The sequence below is a fragment of the Hirundo rustica genome, chromosome 4 (assembly GCF_015227805.2).
Source record: "Hirundo rustica isolate bHirRus1 chromosome 4, bHirRus1.pri.v3, whole genome shotgun sequence".
NCBI classification, from domain to species: Eukaryota; Metazoa; Chordata; class Aves; order Passeriformes; family Hirundinidae; genus Hirundo; species Hirundo rustica.
The window spans coordinates 69,668,620-69,693,053 of record NC_053453.1 but is presented as its reverse complement, the minus strand read 5'-3'; the positions used below and the strand labels follow the sequence as shown (position 1 = coordinate 69,693,053).

The 24,434-nt window shown below is 42.9% G+C and overlaps 1 protein-coding gene across 4 annotated transcripts in view; it reads left to right on the top strand.

Annotated features, from left to right (window-relative positions):
• PRR5 (proline rich 5) overlaps positions 1-24,434 on the top strand; it is an 80,676-nt gene that overhangs the window by 17,732 nt on the left and 38,510 nt on the right. For 3 of the 4 annotated variants that reach the window (XM_040063071.2, XM_040063073.2, XM_058420394.1), the window contains exons 2-3: positions 4,550-4,688; positions 18,382-18,641. In XM_040063071.2, the coding sequence (XP_039919005.1) occupies positions 18,511-18,641 (131 nt within the window). In that variant the 5' untranslated portion in view covers positions 4,550-4,688; positions 18,382-18,510. The remainder of the gene's footprint in view (positions 1-4,549; positions 4,689-18,381; positions 18,642-24,434) is intronic. The other variant, XM_040063074.2, reaches the window with a different exon arrangement.

Genomic DNA, 24,434 nt, shown 5'->3' with positions numbered 1-24,434 from the left:
AACCTTGGTGATCCTTGGAGCATGTTCAGCAAAGTCTATGGAAGTGTGAAAAGAGACAGGTAAAGTTGTCAAGTGGGTTTGTGGGTTGTGACTTCGTAATTCCTTTTTGCCATGCAGACTATAAATTTCTGCTGCACTGGAAGTCAGTCTTGGCTCTGCTCTGCTGTCAGATGCCTCTCTCCCCCCCTCCTCATGCTCCTTCCAAAGCTTGCTCGCTGCTGGCCGTGCCAGGAGCAGCAGCTTGGATGAGAAGGGTGAGATTTGTTTCTCTGAACTGTCCATGAGTCCAAGTTGCCCAGGATCTATCACTCTCAATCTCCTTAGAGGGTTGCTATTGTTCTTAATAGGAAGCTGCTGTTCCTGAAAATGTTTTCCACATGGAGTCTGACATCTCAGCAGACAGGCTGGGCTCAAATGCTCCTGATTCTGGGCAGGACCTCCCCACCGTGCAGGAATTGCTTATAAATGGGAGGACAAATTGACATGTTCCCTTTTTCTTTTCCCACCTCCCACAGCTCTTGGGAATGAGGAAGGAAGCCAATAAGAAATGTTGACGTTGGCATTTGGCATTTCAGTCAAAAGCAAAGAAAGATGAAGGGGAATGCCTTTTTCCTTTTTTTCCTGGTGGGCAGAGAAGTGTTGCTGCAGAGGTAGCGCTAGGCTGCTGCACAAAATATTCTGTCTGGATTTGTGCAGTTTTCAAATTCAGGGGGAAAACAGTTGGCAGTTTTTGTCTCTGAGATGCCTAAAGTGACTGAGCCAGCTGAGGAGACACAGCGGGTTCCCAAGTGAAATTCTTACAAAATGACCTCGTTTACACTCACTGCACCCTCTAGCAGTAAAACCCTTTAAATTCTATTTCAAAAATTCATGAGTTCAAGTGCTTTAATAGGAGCAAAGGACAGAGCTTTCTGTTTTGTCCTGAGAAAGCTCATGGAGAGTTCAAAGGGAACTTTTAGTGTCTACTTACGCTGCGCCCACCCATCCAAGAGCTCCTCTCCTTGAGTTAACCTGAAGCTTTAATGTTTTATTGAAATCACTGTGGGATGTTGACTTTAATGTGAGACTTGTAGATGGGCAGCCTGTAAACCAAGGCACTAGTACATCAAAGGTGAATTTAACTTCAAATTATGCACACTATAAATAGGATTTTTTAGTATTTTCCTGCTGAAATTGTTCAATATTTTTCTATGATTTTCATTTAAGGCAGAGCTAAGGCAGTGCAGAAAGATTTAAAGATCTCAGTCTATAAAGGCACTTCTGAATTTGAGGAACATTGCCATCACGATGGTGTTTTGTTAAATTGTAGTTCACCCCTTGAAAAATGTGTTACTCTTCTACCTCTGGGATTAAATTCACAGCCTGCCTGCAGTGTGAAATTGCTGGCAGTGATGCAGTTGCACTTGGGAGCTTTTCTTGCGAGGTGTTTTCGCTTAGCTGAATGTGAATTAAACTTGGGGTGCTCTCTGCAAAGTGGAACATCACCACTCTCACCCACGTAAGCAGCTGGCAGGGATCTGTGCATCGTTGTTCCTGCAGTCAGTTAGTCCTTAACGTTTAAGAGTCAGTCTATGGGAAGTGAAGAATGAGAGAGATTCTAAATGTGAGTTCCTGGAGTTGTGAGTGTGAAGAGAGCTTTTAAGTAGGAACCTTGAGTATTGAAAAAGTCATAATTTGAGATAAGATAGGGGATATATTGATGGGTTTAGACCATGTTAATCCTGTAATCAGCCCCTTAAATTTTTATTTTTGTTTTTAGTACATTCTAGCTTTTTTTGTCTCCGGAGTTAAATTTGACACTTTTTAATGCAGAGCTTTCTATAACTTTTTCGTCTGGCTTCTCTTAAGAGTAGCACAAAGGATTTTCAGGAGAATTATTTCCTTTAGGTTTTGATCTTCGCTAGTTTATGTCCTCAGAGATATATATAAGAGCAGATTAAGTGTCACTAATGCAACAGAAAAGAAAGTCAGAATACATGCAACAGAAACAGGCTGTCAGAAAAAAAAAAAAGAATCTGCTATGAAATGTCAGCCTAATTATTTGTCTGAGGTACCATGTTGCCCCAGGGAAGGTCAACAGGGGCTTTTCCATCTTCCCTAGCCAGAACTCATCAGAATCCATCCTTTAGTTGTAATTTGAATTTATAGTAAGAACTTTAATTCCATTAAAGTAAAGTGTTGTTTTGAAGGAGAAAGGTCAAGGATGTAAAGCCCAGAAGACATACTCTCATCTTTTTATCATTGGTTAAAAAAAGAGGAAAAAAAAATTCTTTCCCAGGTTTGAGAGGAGAGTGAACCATGGTGCTTGGGAAGCCAAGCATAGGCTGAACCATGTGGTTCTTTTTGTTGGTACCAGTTGTAGGCTGAGTAGTTAAATGGCAGGGGAGGGGAATGCCAGGACTACACAAGGCCATTGAAATAAAGCTCAGCTAGCCCAAAGAAAGATCTACAGGCATGCAACTTGGAGAATAAAGCCAAGAGTACGGATGGTGCATTTTATATTGATGATTTTATATTTGTATTCACTTCACTCTTCCCTTGTGCTTTTTTTCCAGACTTGTGGTTGATTGAGCTGAGCTGGCAAATTTTTTTAAGTAGTGACCAAAGCCTTCTCAGTCCCCAGCCATCGATCCACTGCCCTGCTATTGCAGCTCCAAATTAAAATTTTGCAATGTACTATAGGGTCTATTGTGTTAAAACCTACTGTGGCTCTCCATGATAGTGGGTTTTAACACAACAGACCCTAATCACATCACTCTGCCAGGCTGATTAGAGTTTAATTGCAATCACCATTTGCAGCCAGAGCACACTTCCCAACCAGCAGGGGCCAGGGCTTGGCCAGAGCCCAGACCTGGGCTGGGAGGGTTTCCTGTAGAATATCCTACAACCAAGTCTCTGCTCATGTCACTTGAGAAAGTTTCCTAAAATGCTACATTTCTTGCAGAAAGGTTATGTGAAAGTTTCTAAAGCAGTCGGTTTGGTGTTAAACAGGTAGCATAAGCATCTCACCCTTTAGCTAAATCTGTCTTTAGCTAAATACTACTGGTGGTGTCAGTCACGTATTGCCCAGGGTCCATCTTGTAAGTCAGCTCTGGCTGAGGCCTGCTGCTCAGGCCAAGCACATCAGTGGGATTTCCCATACAATTGGAGCAGTTTTTCATATACTCAGGCAATGTCCAGCTGTGTCCACAGGAATTGTTGTTGCTCTGGCGTGGCTGTGTTCGTACCTTGTGTTCTTGCACCACATCCCTCACGCTGGTTTTGTTCCACGTGTTGTCTCCCACGTGCTACTGAGAGGTTGCTTTCCCTACACCTTGGCCCACGTGCTCGGGACACCAGGTCAAGGCTCTCCAAGCTGAGAGTGATTTCTCCAGTTCTGCAGCTCTCTGCTGAGCTGTTTGTGTTTGTGCTCCTGAATGCGTGGCAGGCAAAATGCACTGACTTAGCCCGATGCTCTGACTTAAGCTAACACCTCTAAGTTCACCTAAAATAAGTGGTAACAGGATGAAGCTGATACCTGTGGAGCAGACAAAGCGGGGGGAGTATAAGGGGTTTATTTAATTCTCTCAAGTGCAGGAAGGACTAACTTTAAAATACGAATTTTAAACACATGCAGTCACATCCTTGCAAAGTGAGTGTGAAATGTCAAAAAACAAAAGCAAGAGTGGTTTATAGCCAGGAATGAACTAAGCCAAAGAGGACATCTATGTCTTTTTCATTAAATTTAACAGTGTTTTAGAGGTGGTACTAATGATTTTGCAAGAACTGTACTCAGAATGTGGATGCATGTGAATACCACTGTGTATCTGTGTGTATGGTATGTGTATGTATGTACACATATATATACACATATATATGTGTGTGTATATGCACACACATATATATACATACATATATGATTTTCCTAATAGTGTTCTATATTTATTGACCAGTTATTTGCAAAAATAATCTTTAAATTATGCAGGTGTTTATGTTGGGGTTAGAAGTCACAGAATTCTTAATTCTGTGCCTCACCTGTTTATCGACTCTGAGGTTGTTAACTGTGTTAATAGTCACCTCAAAGGGGCACTTCAATACCAGCCCAGGGCAGGCAGTGATATTGTACCCATAATTTGAAACCCTAAAGAAGGAACTCCCAGTATTTCTAAATGATGCATTTAAGACTTTCTTGGGCCTTCCAGGACATTTGCTCTCCAAAGCTGATCACAGTAGATCATGCAGCATATTTAAAACCTTTTTCTGTCACCTCCTTAGTGTTGGGACACAGAACTGCTTGCACTGTCTGTGCCCATGGACGCCCTCTTGCCTTCCTTAGAGATAAGTGTAGCTTTTAATGTTAGTGCCAATGAATTGCTCCCCATGAACAAAATAAAACAGAAAAGGGAAAAGTGCAAGAATTATTTGAGTCAGTGGTGAGGTAGAACAGTGCTGATTATTGTACTTATTTTACTTCTGTGTGTGTCATTATGGGTTCATTAGTGCACTCTTGAAACGTATTGTAGAATAACAATATTTACAATACTGATCTTTTGTTCATCTTTTGTTGCAGAGGTGACTTTTTGGCAAGGGCCTGACTTTTTTCTACCAGTTTGTATTGCCTGTCAAGAATTTTCATGTTGACTCTTGGAAACCTGCTGCAGAGTCTTCCCTGTTTACTATTCAGTCCTGTTTTCTTCTTCCTTTAGCAGGTAAGCACATGTTTCTGCAATACTAATTCCAACTGGAAAATGTTTCCAAATTCAGACACCTGGAGAATTCGTTTTGTTGGACTCAGTAGGGTTAACATCTCTCCTCCAGAATTTCTGCCACAGGAAAATACCTGAATAATAATGCAGTACTTTGGAGTCTTTAGCACCAGTGCCTGTCAGTCTGCATCCATCTAGCTTTAATGCAACTCAAAAAATGCTATGCGTGAACTTCTAGTTGGGCATCTGTTTACAGATGAATCAGGATTGTGAGCGAGCAGGATAGAAAATTGCTTGAGTTGTTGCTGTCTGAGAGGAGCCTCTAAATAACTTTGTGTCCTTGAGGAAAAAAGCCCTGAAGAGGAGAGCTGGAGTGGGTGCTGGAGATGCTGGGGTGTCACCCACCACAGCACCCTCAAGGTGAACGAGAGCATTCAGCTGCTGTTCACACAGATCACAGCCAGTGCTGCAGAAACAGATTTAGCTGCCCTGGCTAGCTGTGCACTAAAGCAACAAGGGATGCTCAAATGACCCATGTATGATCAATATATATATATGGGTGTGGCAAGAAGGGACAGTGAACAGCTGAGCTGTAGGAATCTCTTACACAGCTGCAGCTCTTCTGCAGGGGGGGCTGGCCACACCTTTAATATTCATTGTTAGAGTTGGATTTGTGTTGGTGATTCCAGGTTTTTAGGAAGAAAAGCATTTTTAATGATTTCTTGAAATCTCTTTTGTTAAATGCTAGTCATCAAAGGAGAGTGTGTATGGTGGTGTGCAAGTGCATTTATGTGAAAGGAAAGTAAATGTGCTTAATCTGTCTTTGATGTTGTTCTGTTTTCCTTTTAACATTATCATCACATGTGGGAACTCTTGTTTTTTTCAAAACGACTTAGACATTTTCCCAGAAAACAGTTGTCAGTTTCCTCCTGCAAAAGGACTTTCTTTCTGAACGTATAGAGATTTATTTACTTTATCACTAAACTGCAGAATCTAACATCTGCCACGGCTTCAGCTTTTTTCCTGTGTTTTTAAAGGAATGAGGTCTTTTCTAAAGGGTTGGCTCTTGAAAACTTTCATTTTGATTTACTTGGTAGTAATGCATGCTTTCTTCCCAATCTGTATGGAGTAGAAATGGTGGGAATTCCTTTTCTGTGTTACTCTATTGTAGTGGTAGCTGGATTTTCCTACAGTGTTACTTGATCTCACCCCAGGCTGCAGGAATAAATGATCCCCTATAAACTGCAGTTTGCCAGAACCTTGCATGGCTCTAATCATAGTCCCAGTGTTGGGTTGGAAGGGACCTTGAGGATCATCTTGTTCCAATCCCCCTGCCATGGGCAGGAACACCTTCCCCTAGAGCAGGTTGCTCCAAGCCATGTCCAGTCTGGCCTGGAACACTTCCAGGGATGTGTGCAAGGCTGAAACCTACAGAAGAATTTATCTTCTTCTGTAAACTGGGCACAGATGTTTCGAACTGAGAGAAAAATGAGCCCACTCATTTTTATGTGTGCTGCACTTTTTGTCCTTTAGGATTTTGAGGGTGCTGTTTAGGTACTGCACCTGGATTCCCTGACACGGGAATTAAGGATGTCAGTAGCAGAGAGGGGATATTGTACAATGGGAGCTTGAGAGTCCCAAGTCATGAGGAGTATGGGCATCACTCTTCTCTTCATAAGTGATTCATCTGGAAAAGGTGAGGGAAGAATTAGGCAGGAAATCCCCGCTACGTCTGCCTGCATGATTTCAAGAAATATGAAAAATTTCTGCTCCTGAACTTTACAACCTTCCCTAAAACAAATGCTCACATCTGCTCTTAGCTAAATTAACAGTCGACCAACTAATCTGCTACCAAACATGAATTCTGTCAGCTGCAACTCCAAATACAGCTCCTAAGAAAATTCAGCCTCTGCCAGCAGAACTAAAAGCTGCTTTCATGCCTCACTGAAATATTTTAAATGTTCACAGTGTACAATCTGTCTTTGGTTTGTTCATTGTTCAACTTTTTATTCTTGGTACTCTAAATAACTCAGAGTAAACAGAGACACATGTGTAAGCCCTCTGTTCTTAGTGCAGCATTTGCAAACCATCCTATTATGAACTGTTTATGGATTGCCATGTAATTTGTAACCTTACTGTGATGAATGGTCAGATCAGAGTTCCCCCCATGCGAGGAGACATTATTAAACGTTATGCCTTGAGCAACTTACCAGCACCCTGACTGCAAATATCAATGTCTTTTGAAAAATCACTGCCTTCCCACTGCAAACCCCGTACTTTATAACCACTTGGGTTATTTTCTTTGCAAAAATGCCAGTTGGCTGGCAGCATAGTAAACTTTAAGCAGTGCTTACAGTTTTATTGTATTCAAATTTTATATTATTAGAGTTATAAGTATTACTTGCTCTTCATTGTGGTATGCTGTAATTTAAAGATCTTAAGAGTCTGGCTCTACTGTTACAGGGGCCATAAAAGCAGGTATTGAAGGCTTCAGGCCCCCATTAGTTTACATCTGCAGGCCACAGCCTTTGTAAATGTTTGTACATAGGCAGTATATGTACGTAGGTTTGTACATTACTTTAGGGATGTGTCATTTCATGGAAATGTCACAGGTTTCAAATCCAGCACGTGCAGAAGTCTTGGCATGTCAGGGCCAATCAGAAATGGCAAAGTGACACATTTGCTGTCCTCATGAGGAGACAGAAGTCAGTAGGAGAGTGTTGAGATAATAAAGGAGATTAGAAGGGTTCACTGAGTCACAGCAGAGGAACGCTCATTTTTATAGTGATTAGCATTATGGGACATTCCTGGCAAAATTGTAACTCTTTGTTTGCTCCCTATTTTGCCTCCTCCAAGTACAAAGGGGAGAACCTGGCACTAATTTAATTTATTGTTCAATTATTGTTCACTGCTGGAGGGTGTAACTTGAGCTGAGGTCTCCCTAAAATTTCATTTGATTCCCTAGCTAGGAGATGTTCTTAGCCAGTCTTCCTGTTGACGCTGTCTCATGAAAGCCTTTGTCCCTTTTCTCCCATCTCTCAATGCCTTTGGTCAGCAGCAGATTTTCCTAGAAAAACTAATTTAGTGTCTCCCAACTTGAAACACCAGCTGAGCTTGTACCAGTGATAGCTCTCAAAGATTTCTTCACCCAGGGTCAGAGCATGTACTTGAGGAAATTAAACACTTGTTAATTGGATGCCAGATTATTTACACTTGTTTTATGGTCAATCAGGCAAAGAAAAAGTTGAGGTAATCTAATTTTAGGTATTTTCAACTTAGGTGTTATAGTTATATCTGAACTACTCACATTATAATCTCTTATAGCCGGTGGAGAGAACAGGCACATACCCAGCATGACTTTCCTGACCAGGATGAAATATCCTTTAAGGGATTCAGTGCACTGCATCCTGAATGTGCCCAGTTTTCTCCAGCAGTTACAGAATGAGATCTGGATTTTCCTGTACATTTTCTAGTAGCTGGAGCTGAATGAGCTTAAAAAAATGGAGGACCAAACTGGAATGACAGAATTTTATCTCAAGAGTGTCTTAAATGCACCTTCCAGTTCTGACCTCCCAGGCCACTACACTGCTGTTGCTGTGGTCATGTCTTGTCTTTCTTCATAGCTCTTATGGAGAATTTAACCAAAGGGAAGAAAGTGATTTAAATGCTGTTTCCAGTTTTCATCCCTTTACTTATTTGCCATCTCACGAATGCAGGTAGATACAAGCATAAAAATTCCGTCTATAGATCTGCCTGTTAATACTGTGTGAAATAGTTCTACCATATAACAGCTTAAGTTTTACTTTTATTACACTGAAATTTGTGGTAAGTAAAAAAAAGTAAAAGGAGTACTTTTCACTCCTCTTCCATTTTCTCCAGAAGGGCAGGTGACATCACTGAGGTCTGAATAATATTCCAAAAGTTAAATAGGGCTTCAGAAAAAAAAAATCATGACATGGGCTTGAAAATGATTGGTTTTTTAAATAATGTCTTTAGAACTTGTGTTTGCATTTGAACTGAAATGGGACTTCTAGCTGTTTCAATGCCTGGCATTGATAACTAGATAGCATTTTTTGATAAAGGTCTAAGAAAAGGTTGAAATGCAAGTGAGTCCTGGTTATATTTTCATTAAACCTCTCAATTAGGTCTTAGAGCATCTAATAGTTTTGGATGCCTTTGGTTTTGACTACAAAAGTTTAGTCCCTCTCATAGGGAAGGACAGTTTTATGCTGTTAATAATTCAGCCTTTTAAATTAAGGCTTCTATACTGTTTATTGGCTTGTGGTTTGGGTTTTTTTTTTAACACTACTGGGTACCAACAATAAGTTGGAAAGCCTTTTGCCTTTTTAAAAAGAATGCTTGAAAACATTAGAACCAAGATGATTTTTTTTGTTGAAAGCATTAGATAGGAAACAATACACTACAGCAAAAAACCACTGAAGCTTTCTATTCGATTCCAGCAGAATAAGTTTAGATGTGTTTATGTTTCAACTGACACGCTAAATTCTTGTTAAAAAATCAATGAATGAATGAATCAAAATGAATCAAAAACCTGGATTCAAATTATCTTTATGGCAGTCGTAATCAAAAGTTTAATTCTGGATACTTTTCTTCCTCAGAGTTCAGATCAAGATCCAAAACTTTCTCTTGGAACTAATCTCTGTAACACATGATGAATAAAACCAACATAATGACATGCACATATCTCCTTTTTAACATGTGGAGGATTAGATGAGGGCCAGGATAATTTTAGATTTATTTTATGAAAAAGTGGTTTGAGTCCTTTCCCTGTCCTCCTCCCTGACTCCCCCAGTCTGCTCAAATGTTTGTGCTGCCTAGACAAACACTGCAGAAAGCAAGACTCTTTTATTTATTTTTAGCAAGGAGATAAAAGTTTGGGTTTAATTCCTTCCCCCTGTGTTCATCAATCAAAGTAAACAGATGGTCTTAACGTTGATGCAAACAAATGGCATTCAAAGTCCCTTTGTCCATTTTGCAATTGCACGCAGCTATGATTACAATCCCACAGAAGGTTTTTTCGCATTTTCTTTCCATGCACTGGTGATTCACTCCTAGAATGGATTCACCCCTTTTAGCAGAGAGAGAATTGACTGATGTCCTGACCTTTTATTTCTGCGAGTAGAAATGCATGAACTCACTTGGAAATAATATGAACCAAGCCAAAACATTACACAGGATAAAATTAATTCCAATTCTGACCATTCTAGGACTAAGGGGGGAAAAAACCCAAACTTTTCTCTCCCTTTTTCTATCTTTTGACTGATGCCCCTACAGTTTGAAAGCACCAAAATATCACAGCAGGGACTAAAGCTTTAAAGATGCAGCAAAACTGGAAGACTCCCGGTGTGGCAACTGCTGTTCAGGTGTACGAGGAGTGTGGGTGGAGAAACCCTGTGTTCCATATGTGGAGGTCAGAGCAAAAGTGCCAGGCAAGGAGGTTCTGTTCGTTTGCCAGGGTCACAGGGTGTCCTGTGGGAAGCATCTCACACTCAGGAGGGCTGCTGGCCCCAGATTTTTGTCCCGTCTAAAGAGGGGATGGCACTGGGCTGCTCCCTCAAGCTGCCTAGGGGAGGAGGGTAGCAGGGATTCCTGTTGTGTTTGCCCTGCCACCACTGTCCTTTCCATGCCAGCTGGAAAACCCAAAGAAGGGCATCTTTTATTGAAAATCCTACGTGTGGCAAACAGCTGTTGATTTGTAAACCTTTGTGGGGGTTAAGCGGTTTTGCCCTGTGCGAGGCTCATCAAAATATAGTTAGAAGCAATATCCTAGGGAGCACATGTTTTATTGGGGGTTTTTTTGTGTTTACATGGCTGTTTTCAGGGCTCCCTCCCCACTCACCTGAGGGGGCACAGCCCCAGCCCAGCTGCCCTTCCAGGTGGCCTCATCACCTCAGGTGTCATTGTGTTCCAACCTCGCACAGATGGGCCTGAAATGAAATCTTAGAAAAAGTATGTTGACACAAATGGTTTTGCCAGATTTTAAGAGTCAGGGTGAGCAGAGGCTGCAGTTTTTCCACAGGACCAAGCTTTGTCCATTCTCCCTTTATCTTTGCCTCACTGTGAATATGTCAATTTGGTGAAGTTTGGTGTAAACCTCTTTATAGAGGCAAAGTATCTCAAAGGGACTTGAAACAGAGGTTTGGATGTGGAGATTACCGCACTCCAGGCTTTGCCACTCATTGAAGGTTTTCAATTTATTTCTTTTTTCCAATGGTATTCCCAAAATGGAGCATGCTCCACAGGAAGCAAGCAGTTCACCTAAGTGCTGGCGGCAAATCTGGGGCTCCCTGGCCTGTATCTGTCTGTATGAAAGAGTTGTGCATTCTGGAAACATTGCTTTTTCTTCCAGGACCTCAGAAGAACATCTGGGAACCTTGCTCAAGTTAAGTCCTTCAGCTTTTCTGTTTCAGAGTGTGGGAGCTCGGTCCGAGTGGTTTTTAAAACTGCTGGCCCTAGAGCAGCCAGCCTGGAAGACCCTGGCTGGCTCAGAGCTCTCAGTACCATGAAGCCTAAAATGTTCATAGCTCCAGCAGTTTTATGAGGGGCACCCAAAAAAAAGAAAAAAAAAAAAAAGAGCATGCCTTTAGAGAGCTTGAGCTGTTTTGCAATGTAAAGTTACTATAGCCCAAGTTTGGAGAAGAGATAATTTGAAATTAAGAAATGGAGCCTGGTGAACATAATAGCAGAACTCATCAGGAGAGAGAGGGGATATTCCACAACACAAATGAAGACACACAGGTCTTCTGAATGATGCCTCTGTTCTTCCACTGCTTCCCCCAGTAGCTTGAGGAGGGTGGTGTTTATGCTGTTTACGGTGTTTAGAGAAGGAGGAGTACCTCAATTAAGTATCTAGTTGTTGCTGCCTTGTGGGGAAAACAATGTTTTCTGTAAGGAAATGTAATGGAATGTGCTTTGGCTCCTCGATAATGAGACATTCCTCCTAGGTGATAACTCAGATGTTGGTATCATGTTGTGTCTGATTGAAGGCTGAGACTGGCTAATGTGCTGCAGTGACAGTGAGGAGTCTAAAAAATTCACCTCTCTGCCCTTTGAGATAAATTATTTCCCAGAGCATCCTGAGAAGACACTCAGATTGTGATACATGCTTGAGAGGTCATAGTACTGGACCTGCTGACCTGGTGAAATGAAGATTTGAAAGTACAAGTGTAAAATAATTTGTGCAATTAAGGCTTTTTATACTCTGGCTGTTTCCACTGCCCAATATCTCAGACAGGGACTGTCTCAGGATGAGAAAGCGTGAAGGATGTGCGTGTGAAGGATGGCAAGAAGTCCCCGTTTTTAGTTCCTACGAAAGTTCCATCACACAGAGTGCTGCAGAGTCCAAGTGCACAGATGCTTCAATTTTGGATTTTCTTTTAAATCGTTCTAGCGATTTTTCCATCCAGAAAGATCCTTGTAAGGCAAAGGGAGAATGATGAATTTTCTGAAAGAATCCATTTGTATTGAACACCAAGCTTTTGTTGGTTCTTGCAGGACTACAAGATTTGTTCCAAAGACCTATAGTACCATGCAAATAACAGCAGTGTGATACCACCAGAGTCAAAGATTCCCCCAGTTTGTAGAGCTTGCTCTTGCATTGCTTGGGTCTGAAGTAACCTCCCTCACGTAGGCACAGGAGGGGACAGTAATCTCAAGGCACAGCTCATGTTTCTAGCCATGCTGAGAGAGAGCATTACACAAGCCATACAATGGCTTTGAGAGAAAGAAAGGATATTTCTTGTAACTAACAGCTGCCCACCAGTGCAGTTCATTAGAAACTCAGCGAGTTGCTGAAGTGGGTTCTTTATCTTGGTGACCTTCCAAGGCAATCAGAGCCTTCTTGGAAGACCTTGAATCAGAAATGTTTGGATATAAAAAAATAGCACTGTGCAGCACACACTTCTGATCTCTCAGGGTTCACAGATTTGGAAGGCACAGTACCGTATATAACTGTGGAAGACAGCACTGAGGTACTGTAGCTGCTGCATCAAGGTCATGGTGTTCTGGGAGCCAATTAAAATTATGCAAGATAGGCAGTTTAGGAAAGAATTCACACAGAGCTCAGGAAGGCAAAAAGTCATGTGTACTATGAGCTCACATACTTTGTAAGATTAATTTTCCACTATCTCATGATCTTGTAATAAGAGCAAAAAGTATTTAAAATGTTTGATTTAGTTATTGATCAGAACTTTTGAGACCTTACTTTTTAAATCAAAATTTAAGATCTGACTTCCACTGAAGAGCAAAGTTTTGAGCTTGTCTTGGAGTTATACACCGGTTACAATGGGTTGTTAATTCACTGAGTGGGCAGCAGTAATACCTGGAACAGGTACACTTGGCACTCGGAACCCTATCTCCTTTCCTGAGGCCGTGTGAGTGGAAGGTGGTAATGCCAGAGGTTGTATAATCCAGAGCACTGATCCTCACTTCCTCCAGCAGAACCATTGCATTTTTTTGGACCACTGCACTCTCTTTAATTCCCAGAACCTTTGTAGAGATAACTAGGAGCAATACTACAAGCCAGGAGAATTGATTTATCAGGGAAAGCTTGATATTTTGGATGGGGGTGTAACAGGCCTATTCCTGTCCTAATTCTCTCCTGGTGCCTTTATCCTGAAGAACAAGACAAAAAAAGATTTAGCTGTCTACTGTATTTTAAGAACTGCTCGTATTGCTATGTTCTGTAAAACCAAAAACTGCTGACAAAGGGGGTGGGATTTCATGGATGCTTTCAGCAGGTTTTGCTCAATTTACGACCTGTGTTAGATTATGCTGGGGGCTGGGGTCTATATCTGAGCTCAGGGCCCTGTTTTGCTGGCTGAAGAACAGTGACCCCGCAAAGGGAAAATGGTAAAGAAGAGCTCACAGTCCAAACAGGGGTTCTGAAGCCTTGATTCCCTGAGAGCCAGCTGAGGAGTGGTTTGCAAATACTGTGTTAGTACCAGCTATTTCACTTTCCCTTCATATTTCAAAACTGCCTGAGGAAGAATTAGCTAGCCAAGAAAGACAAAAAACAAAGAGGGAGTACAAAAGCAAAGGGTGAAGGAGAAGCAGGAAGGGGGCAAGGTGGGGAGGCTGAGGAGCTCAGTGTGCAGGTAATAAATGTCACCCATCAGCAGACTGTGAAAAGAAACCAGAATTGGATGGTTGCTGCAGTCTGGATGGTTCTTTGTGGTGTGTGCAGATATAAGATAAAGGACTAGCAAAACCAAGGCTGTCCTAGGCCTAACCTCAATAAACAAAAAGGTGTCCTTGAGAATGCCGTTATCTCCAGAGGTTGCAGAGAGTCAGTGGGATGGAGAAGGAAGGGTGTAAATAGACCCTGTTTGGTTTCATACTTTCTTTACTCTCCTTATTCTTTGTTTTCTGATGATAAAGGCACTTTATGTAGCAAAGGAATTGATGAGTCATAAGGTTTACCACTTCATTTCCTCCTGGCTCTTTTTATTTTTTCCTGATGGTTGCATCTCCTTCCTCCCTGCCTCACCCCTTGTCTGCCGGCATGGCAGGATGTGCTGTGCCTTTAAGAAGCCTGTGCTCTTCTGTCAGAAGACTAATTCCTGAGCTTTGGCATGTGTCAAGGCATGCCTTGAGTTTTGTGGTGTAGTTTATGAAAAACTCAAATGCGTTTTTCTAGGGAGATTTTTAACTCCTTTCTGCCACAGAGACATTTTACCATTCTCTGCTTTGGTTGCAAAGGGTACACCACTCGGCATCGCTATAGGAAGTACTGCTCTCTTCTCCAAAAGAGATAGGGAGATGAAGTGAACTAGTGGGCTGCTTTTTTTTTTCTTTTCCGATTAAAATTGTTATTTATTGAGTTGTTTCGCTTCACGGCAAAGCTCTGAATGGTAAATAAGGCTGAGATGGCAAATTCTCTTACTGTTTATATCCTCCCACTGGTACCGATACCACTGCAGTGCTCACCTGGCATTGCAGCAGCAGAGTGGTGTAGTCTAAAACACATTGACCCAATGCAGTCACAGCTTTATTATGAATTTCATATATTGTGAATTTCTTGATGTTTCCCATTGTGAACATTACTTTTTGCTTCTTTTTCCCCTCTCATCATGGTCGAAAAGAAACTTGTAAGTAGACAGTATAATTAATTTGTAAAAATTAACATAACATTAGATAAATAAAATGTAAGGTTCTTTCTTTTTCTTTTTCTTTTTTTTTTTTTTTTCAGCAAATCTCATTCTTTGGAAACCAAGTGTATGCTTGGGGAGGACTGCCTGGATTTTTTTTTTTTTTTTTTTTCTGATGTTTTCTAGGCAGAGCAATGCACTCTTTAAACCACAGGTCCCACCAAGAATGCTGCAGACACAACTGACATACCAGGAGTCAGCTGTGGAGGAACCCTTGAGATTTTAAAAGCAGCCTTTGATACAAGGTCCTGGATCTGTATGTTAGCATGGTCTTCTAGTAAAAGCATAAATCCTCTTCAGCTTCCAGCTTGTATTTATCTACCTCTATATTGTTTTAGGCCCTGAAATAGAAGTCCAAGTTAGCAGAAATTCCCCTATGACTCTGGCGGCTCTGGGACTTGCTGTGCAGTCACTCGCAGGATGCGGGCCCCGCAGATCAAAGAATTCTTTCTAGTAGAGACAGGCTTGTTTTTACAAGGAGAAATGTTGGAGGGGAAGAGAAAGAGCTAGGGCTGGCAGTGCCTTCCTCACTGAGGTGGTTGTGTGTCTCTGATTAAACCACTTAACCTTTGAGCTGCAGGTTTTGTGTGAGCTGAGTAGTGGTATTAGTACCGTGTTCGGCATGCTGGGTTTAAACGAATTAGCCTACCAATACTTTACAGTCTCAGCTCTGTGATTGTGCCAAGTGCAGTTGTTCTGTTTAAGAAGCTTGTAGTGCTCCTTACTGAGCCTTCAGGAGGTCTCCTCCCAGTCCTCCCCTCCCTCCCAGTGAGTCTGACAGTGCTCTCATCCCTCTCCCTGGCCAGTGGCGAGCAGTCTGTGCTGCTGAACCGCTCTGGAAGCAGTTCTGGATTGACAGCACTGGATTCACCAGGGGCTGCAGAAGCACAGCTGCAGCACAAGTCCTGAGGAGCTCTGTCTCCTGCACTGCCCTCTGGCCACCCAGAAATCCCCAGCTGCCTGTTCCAAGCAGCATCCCATTCCTCTGCTGGAATGGGCAACAGAGGTCCAGGATCTCCGGATGTCTCTGCCACCTGCTTATGGAGTCACACCACCTCCCTCTTCTTCACTCGTAATGCTGAAGTGCAGATTTTATCTTCTCCCTCCATACCCAAGAACTGCTTAGGTTAATGAATGACATGAAGTCAAGCATGTCTGTGGGCTCACGGCACGGTATAAATATGAAGTATTACTCTGCAATTATGGGTGGAGGTAGCCCTTGTTGAAAATTATTTATTTTATCATAAATCAACATTTGGTCGGGTGTAATCACAGAAAGGGGAAAGGAGTGTAGAGAAATCCTGTCTCCTGTTACAAGTTTTTTCAGGGGATTGGAATGCTGGCTCACCTGTGGTTTTGGTGCATGTGTTGACTCTGAGTCTAGTACTGGTTACTGAGATTGATGGGGTGGCATATAAATAGAATGACTTCTACAGGTGTGGTATTTCACCATACAGACGGAATCAAAGAGTTAAAAAAATCCCAGGATTTCATCCAGTATAATAACATCTTGCAAAACCTATCAAAGTCATAGAAAGTGAGAAGCAGAAAAGCAACTGAGCCAGGTGGAAAATTAAATTAGAGGGAATTATATGGCCACTTATTTATCTAACTAGTTGTTTCACTTCACAGGGCAGACAAACATTTTATCTGAGCCCTTAGCAGAAGCTTAGGCTGAGTTGTGTTCCCCTGCTCTCCCCAGCTGTATTGTCCACAGACATGGAGTGCCCTTCATCCCATTTGGATAAAGCAGGGTTCTGCTGGAGCTGTGTTTTCTCCCTCATTTGTATGCTGGAGCAGACATCCCTTAGAATGTGGAGATATAGATATAGATATAGATATAGATATAGATATAGATATAGATTTTTTTTTTTTTTTTTGTATTTGTTTTCCTTTTGCTGCCATATACATAATGGATTGTTGTTTGTTTGAAGATGTTGAAACATCTGGAAGAGACTGGGGGTAGTAATGTTTTTATCCACAGGTTAGATGTGGGGCTGCAGGTCCCTTCCAAAGTAAAATGTTATATGCCATCTACTGTGATGCTCATTTGTATGCTTGAGAATTTTGGTGTGGGAAGGGCAATTAATACACAGCTAGTTCAGGCATCTGGATAAAACCACTATGGCTAAAACTGGCACAAGGTAAAAATAGATTTATTTCTCCAAGTAGTTCTGCAGTTGGTTCCTATGGAGCTAACACCAAATACAAATTTTGGAAGGAAATATTTATATGCAGTAATCTTATCTGACTTTGATTGAATAGTGAGAGGATTTTTTTTTTTGCTAAAACATGTCACTATATGATGCTCACAGGGCAGAGCTCTTTGTGAGAAGTTGAGTTTTCCTGTAATGCAAGCTTTGTCATGTTATTTGGACACCATCAAGTCTAGTTATAGCCTGAATCTAGGCAACAGGCTAACACAGATGAAAAGAGTAAGTAGAAAACTGGAAGGGGAGGGAAAAAAAAAAAAAAGGAAAAAAAAAAAAAAAAAAGGATAGGTTCATAGTTTCTTCTATTGCAGCCCCTTTGCAGTGAGTGCAGGTTGCTCTGCAAGGAGCCTTTACTATTTGCAGATCAATGCCGTAGCAACAGAAGAGCAGTTCTTACGTGCTGGCTCAGTCTGCTTCGAACGATCCCAGAAGATTAGCCAGGCACTCCTGGATTTAAAACAACTGCAAGTGAGTGACAGTGAACTAAGCACGGGGTGGAGTCTTGCAGCAGCATATCCTTCAGCTCCACTGCTGCAGTCAGAAAGATTTTTCCTTTGAAGATAAGACACCTGGAGCTTTTGTAGAAACTTAGTGCAGCTGTTGTCACAGTTTAAAAATGAAACCAACAAAAGGCAGAGAAAGGCAAAGCACCTGGCTCTTCTGTGCGCCGCCAAAAATTCCTCCAAGTGCTCAACCCCAGACCATCACTTTTCATTGTGCAGTTTTGTTGCTTGCGAATCCTTTGTGTGAGGCTTTGAGCCAGAGCAGCCTCTGAGGGTGTGGATGTGGATGTATGAGTGAGAGTGTTCAGTGTCGTAACGTGGCAGGGCACAGACGATTATGAAACTTCTCAATAAAGTCTCAGTGCGTCACTATTGGCTACTTGGGTTTGGGTTTTTTTTTGGTTTTTTTTTTTTTTTTCTTCCTGTCCGTTGCCCTCCAGTTTCATTTCCATTTATGAGTGCAGGAAGAGGAGGGGAGAGGTTGGGAAGTGCTGCAGGACCCCCCCAGGCTGCCGGAGGAGCCAGGCAGTTCCCATGACAGGTGGAGCACCGCAGTGATGAGCGAGATTCCCGGGACATGGTGCCCGGGGCCACGGGGAAGGGAAACTTTCACGCTTGGGACAGCTGTGCTTACGAGGGGCCCCTTCAATGTGCCGTAGCAGCAGCCAGAAGTTTGACGTACTTTTTGAAAGGACTGGAGAAATTATTAACCACAGTTGATGACGTCAGAGTTGATCTGATTAAAGGTTTGTTTTCTTGCTGGCAGAGGTGTGCTCCGTAGAGACTGGTTCTCTCTTCTTTTTTTTTTAAGTTTCTTTTTTGAACAGCAGACGGAGGGAACTGCTCGCACTGCTGCTGCTGCCGCTGCTCCAGCTGCGCGTGTATGTGTGTAAACAGGATGGTGTATCTGTAGCTGCCACACGCAAACACACATTTGACCATGAGGACTCTTCGCAGGTTGAAGTTCATGAGTTCGCCCAGCCTCAGTGATCTGGGCAAGAGAGAGCAGGCAGCCTTGGATGAGCGGGGGACCCAGCAGCGCCGGGCCTGCTCCAACGCTACCTGGAACAGGTAAGGTCACACCGGGTGCTGGCTCCTGGCAGCCTCCCCGTGCTCCTGCAGTGGGATTGACCGTGCGAGTGGCTGCTCCCTGGGCTGCCTGGCTCCCGCCTGGGCAGGCTCACAGGCTGTCTTGGAACACGCACTGGAGCTCCCACTCAGATGAGCACAGGAGTGCCTTTTTCCCCCTTGCTCTTATTCTTTCTCTGAAGGCTGATAACAAAGAGACCCTGCCTTCCCTTCAGCCTTTGTGACAAGACAATGACTTGTTTCACAGGGTCCAGCTGCAAATGTATCTTTGTGTCTGTCCAGATATTCTCAATCAAAGTTTATTTGGCTTAGGTTATTTTTTAAAAGAAATTACATATGCGCAACTATTAAAATACGTGCTTTTTGTTTGCATATCTATGGCTGTTGCTAGTAGTTAATATAATTATGACAAAGTCTACTGAGTTTACTCATGTTAGTACAAATAGATGTGTGTGTTTGTGTGTGTACACATGCAAGCACCTGCACTTTGGACAGGGAAAATAAGCCCTTATTGTTTTCTTTATTGTGTTTATACATTTTAATGCTTTGGCTGTTTTACAAGAAAACCTATGCAAACATTTTGCTGTGAATGTATCATTTAGCTCAGATTTCAGAAAACATCTTAATGTCCATTTTGGTGACAATCTTAAAAGATTAATCTAAGTCTGTAGATTGTTAGAAATTAAATTCTTAGGTCATTTTTGAAAATGAAATGTCACCTCTTGGATCGCAGCTTGGGAAGTGTCACCTGTAGCATTTTATAATTGCATAATGTAGGAAGAAAAATAGCAGTGATCTACAGACACATTTGCTAAAATTCTGAGAAAAATAAAATATGTAAAATATCGTATCTTCTGTCCTTCTCACCACTCGATTTGTGGTTTCATGTCTGTATTAAGAATTAGCTGTTGAATGCCAACAGTGCACTAAGCTCTGAAACCGTACTGATCGCAAAAGAGACTGAGCTTCTTCTCAAATATCGTGCTGTTGGTATGACCCTGAGTTGTACCTGATGTGTGGATGGATGGTGATGGTAGTTCAAGGATGGATTGGGCCATCTTGGGTTGTGCCAGCTGGGACTTTGTTTGGCCAGTAGCCCTAAGGGAAGCAGCAGGGAGTAAGAGACTCCTGGGTGGGGATCAGGATGACAGAATAGAATCCCCAGAGCCTATTTGTGGTGGCAGGGGCTGGCTTTTCCAGGTCTCACATGTGGGGAGGGAGCTGTGGAGGCAGATGTGTTTGAAGAACAGGTTAGGCACCGACTTGCAGGGAGGCAGAGAGTTCCAGGCTTGGGGCGGCTGATAGTCAAACTAGAGGATTTTCCTAGCTGAGATGAGGCAAGAGTTTGTTACTTTTAATTTGGACAGGACAGGTACAGCTCTGGCCAGAAGTGCTTGCCAGTCAATGACCTGGACATCTACACATTTTCATCCAAACAATTACACAACTGTCCCGTTGCCTGTTCCTTTGAATAGGTGTCCATGGGTCGTCCTGTCACTGCTTTGCGTGAACTCAGACCTAACCATGCTTTCCACCCCTGGCTTGCCTTTTCCCAGTGTTTGGATTTCCAGGCTGCCTTTTCTGGTGGCAGGCTCCCCTGAAATGCCTGAGAGCACTGGTGGGGTTGTTGTGTGGGTGCAAGTGGGCATCATCGTGTGCCTGCAGTAACAGCTGCCTGGAGCTAGGGCAGGTGTTGCAGATATGAGCATAGGCAAAGGGATGGTCCTTTATTTCTTTAGTGCAAGGCTTTCTTCTGAGTGAAAGAGAGTGAGGGTAATTCTTCTTTCAGGCTCAGAAAGACTTGTATGATCTGTTGCTCTTAAGAAACTCAGGTATTCTACAGGCTGTAAAACTGGGTCTTTATCCTGAGGAAGGTTGAGTCTTAAATGATACTGAATTAGATGGATTAAGAAATTATCCACTGTAGCTTCTGCTTATCACCAATGCGTGCCCATCTTGACTTATATAGCAGGGTCTGGTCTTGAGGGAATCTGTGTTCATCTCTCCTGGGGAGACTATAATGTTCATGGACATCTAAAGTTTGGCTCGGCAGAAATCCGGTCTGGGTTTTTAAAATCTTGGGCTATGGAACTTATTTTATTTTTCCTGCTGCAAAACTGAGGCAACCCAACACAGGACACTTTGTGTACTTTGATTTACAGGAATATTTTCCCTTCCAAATGAAATGTTTTCTTGAGTTGCTTCATTCTATGTGAGCGTAAGAGCTTGCTGATCAAGGAAGTCAAGATGCACCAGGAGAGCTCTCCTCTCTCACCAAGCCTGGCTGTTCTATATTTAAATGTCTGCTGTTTTCTTGCCTAATGTTAGCAGCTGTGCCTGGGTGTGGCATGTGTGTATCTGCTTTTCAAAGAAGCTTTGAATCAAATTCACAAAAACTGAAGTGTGGAGGGTTGAAGCGCAACACACGTCAGGCTCGGCCCTGTGCAAACTGGCTGATCCCATGCTGAGAGGCAGATCTTTGAGGCAGAGCAAGGATGCTGCCCCTGGCCGTGCCAGGGACTGAAAAGCTGAAATGCTGCTAGTGGGGTCTTTTGCAGGACTGCAGCTCTGTCATTGCAGGCATTTTCGGAGGAGGGGGTGGATGCATGGTTGCCCTTCTGCACTTGTTCTGTGTGTGGCCACCGCAGTCCAGCGATGTCCCCTCCGCCACCTCTGCCCCCTTCACATCAGTCTCAGCTCAGACTGTTCGTCCCTGAGAATTCTTACTGTGTTTTGACACCAGGGGAGGACAGCCTGAAGGAACCTGATTCAACTTACTGAGGGAACGTAGCGCTGTGGTGGCAAGGAAGGTCACTTCCTCCGTGATGACTTCCCTTCACGTCTGAACGAAAATGCAGTGAAACTTCTCAGCACTGTTACATCAAAGGGAAATTGGTGCCATGCTGCTGCCTGCTATTAGGCAAATGAGACTTTATATCATGGCTTTTCCAGAGCTTGCTTTCTGGTGAACCCCAGATCTGCGCAGCAAAACACTGTCGGTGCAGTCAGCTGGCAACCAACGGCAACATAGCGGAACAACACATTTCATTACTGCTCAAAGAATTTGCATGGGATTAAAATAGTTCAGATTTTTTCACTAGCACTGTCTTCAGTTCTTGTTCTCGCCCCCAACCTCCATTTCTGCTTCAGGCAAAAAAATTAGGGCTGAGTGCTGACTAAACCAATTGGACTGAGAAAAACCAAGGAGTCTTAATCCTGAGCTCACACACCAGGGGGCCCACTCTGGCCAAATAAAATCCATGGCAGGGTTTTCATTCTGACCGAGCTAGCAGCACAGACTGCCTAGTCAGGAGCTGATACTGAGTTGTGCTCTAGGAAAGCCTCTAGTCAAAGGCTTTTTAAATCCTCTTTGATGTAAGAAAATAAGGAAAATTCACAAAGACATGAAGGTGTAGGAGATAGCAAAGAAAAGGGGAAGAGAGCAGGTAAGTTGCTTGTGACATTGGTGAGATCAGCAGTAAGTCTGAGGAGACACACCAAATCAGAAAGGATTTTATTGCCTGGGCTAATTTTTTACAGGGTTGTAATAAGGACAACTGCTTGCTGTAAAACAATTTTCACAGCCATGAAAACCATATTTCATCTCTTAATTTAAGATGAATGTTTTTTCAGATCACAGGAAGGCTTTTCCAGTGGAGAAAAAATTCCAGACCAGCATATTTTTCTCCTTCTTCTGTTATTCAGATTTTATTTAGAAATATTTTAAAATATTTCTGCCTGTCTGAGGGGCACCCTTTTATTCCTGACCCTTTATTGGAAGCCCTCTGTGGAGAGTTTGGTGCTCTATGTGCATGGAGGGGCAGACAGAATCTCACTGTGGGGTGGGAGGGAGAACTGGGCTGGTGAAGGAGACTTCCCACTGGCTCAGCCACCACTGCTCTCCATGGAACATTTTCCAGCTTTGACTGCAGTAACAAAAGGTGGTGGTGGTGGTGGAAGGGAATTGCTGCTCCCTTCCAGAATAATTTATACCTCCTTGAATGCAGAAAACCAGTCTTTTTCGTCCTACAGTCCCTAGACTATATTATTACTATAATACTATTAACTCTTACTACTATATACTATTAACTCTTAGTAACACCTCCAGGAAGTCCCCTCACCTATCTCAATTTCTTCGTTTGTAAGAGCAGTGATTATAGTTGGTGAAGTGAGTCAACTACTGTCTCCCTAAGTCTTTGAAGAGGGAGTTTTCCAGACCAGCTTATTTTCACTTGTATGACCAAGTGCTTAGTTGCAGCCTATCCCTCTTTGCAGGTTGCCTTACCTTGGGTAGAAATTCCTGGAGCATGAGTGAACTGGCATCTGCAAGCTTATTTTGGAAGGGTCAAGGCCTCATGGAAGGCTGGTGGAGTTGCAGCTGGACTGAAGCTGTGCTGAAAATGGGCTCTTCCCAATTGGATTAAGCTAATTCAGAAAAATGATGTTTTACTCTGGAGCACGGGTGTTTTCAGGAAGGTTTTGATGCAAGTATATCAGGTTAATTATTGTTAATTAGCTGTTCATGTAACTGTGCAGAGGAAATTTGCCCTAGCTAATTTAGTCCCTTTGGAAGGTGAAAATGTTGTCTAACTGCCTGGTGGTTCAGAGGCTGTGATAATTCACACAGCATTGTTTTTTCTTCTGGACTTCACCTGGAGATCTGGGAAGGGGAAATTTGCAAACACTCCATAAAAATCACTGTGATATTTTCACCTACGCTGTTTGCACACAAAGGCAGTGACTGCTCTAGAGAACTAAAATTATCTGTGTGATGTTTATGGGATGTCGACATTGGTCAGTCCTGCTGCTTTGCCAGGAAATGCTGAGCTGGGAGGGCCATGGCCATGGCTGAAACACACAGATCAGGGCTTGAAAGACTTGCAAGCCCAGCTTTGGAGTTGTTCCTCATTTCTGTGGCCAGATTGATTCTGACCTGGCAGAAAACTGTTTTAATCGCAATAGTTTTCCTTCTTGGCTTCCAGATGTCAGAAAAGAACATGGGTGGTACTGGAGGGAGTCAGGCTCCCACCCCAGTGGCGTCTGGATGGACAAATAGCAGCTCAGGAGAAATGAATGCTTTGGTGGTATTGAGCTCTGCAGGCAGTAGCTTATAATAGATTGATACAATGAAAAAATCAGAATAATCCACCCCCCCCTGCCCACCTTGACCTTGCTCCTCCTGGGCTCGTTTGGGAGTGTCATCAGCAAGCATCCAGCTCTGTGCTCCAGGGATTTACACCTTCCGGATCCCTTCATGGTGAAGCTAATGGTGGGGAAAGTCTGCGCTGTGTGTGCTGGAGCTGCCATTCCCCACATTTTGGTCAGCTGGAGCCAGCTCCTCCTCTGGATGTTCAGTCAAATGTGGAATGAGTTGTATTTCAAAAGAGTTGCTTAGGCTGCTGAGTTGGTTTTTGTGGCTGTGAGTGCTGCCTTGGTTGTAGGTGGTTTTCTTTGGCAATCTGTAGCTACTGTGGGATGGATAAGTACAACACGTTGCTGGAGCCATCTGACATTTTGTTGTCATTCTAAAGGCAATCCCCCATAAAACCTGGTCTCTTCAGCTTTCACATCCCGATTTCCCCTCCTTCAGCAAGCCTGCTCTGTAGAGTTTTTGGGCTCTGTTGGACTCTTTTGTTTCCTGCAGTGCCATGTTCCTGTGCACACACTTACGCATAAAACAAATACAGAGAAGGCGTTCACAGTAATATTAGTGCATGAGTGCACCCATTATTAACTTCCATGTTGTAAAAGAGTTACAGAAGGGAGTTTACAAGG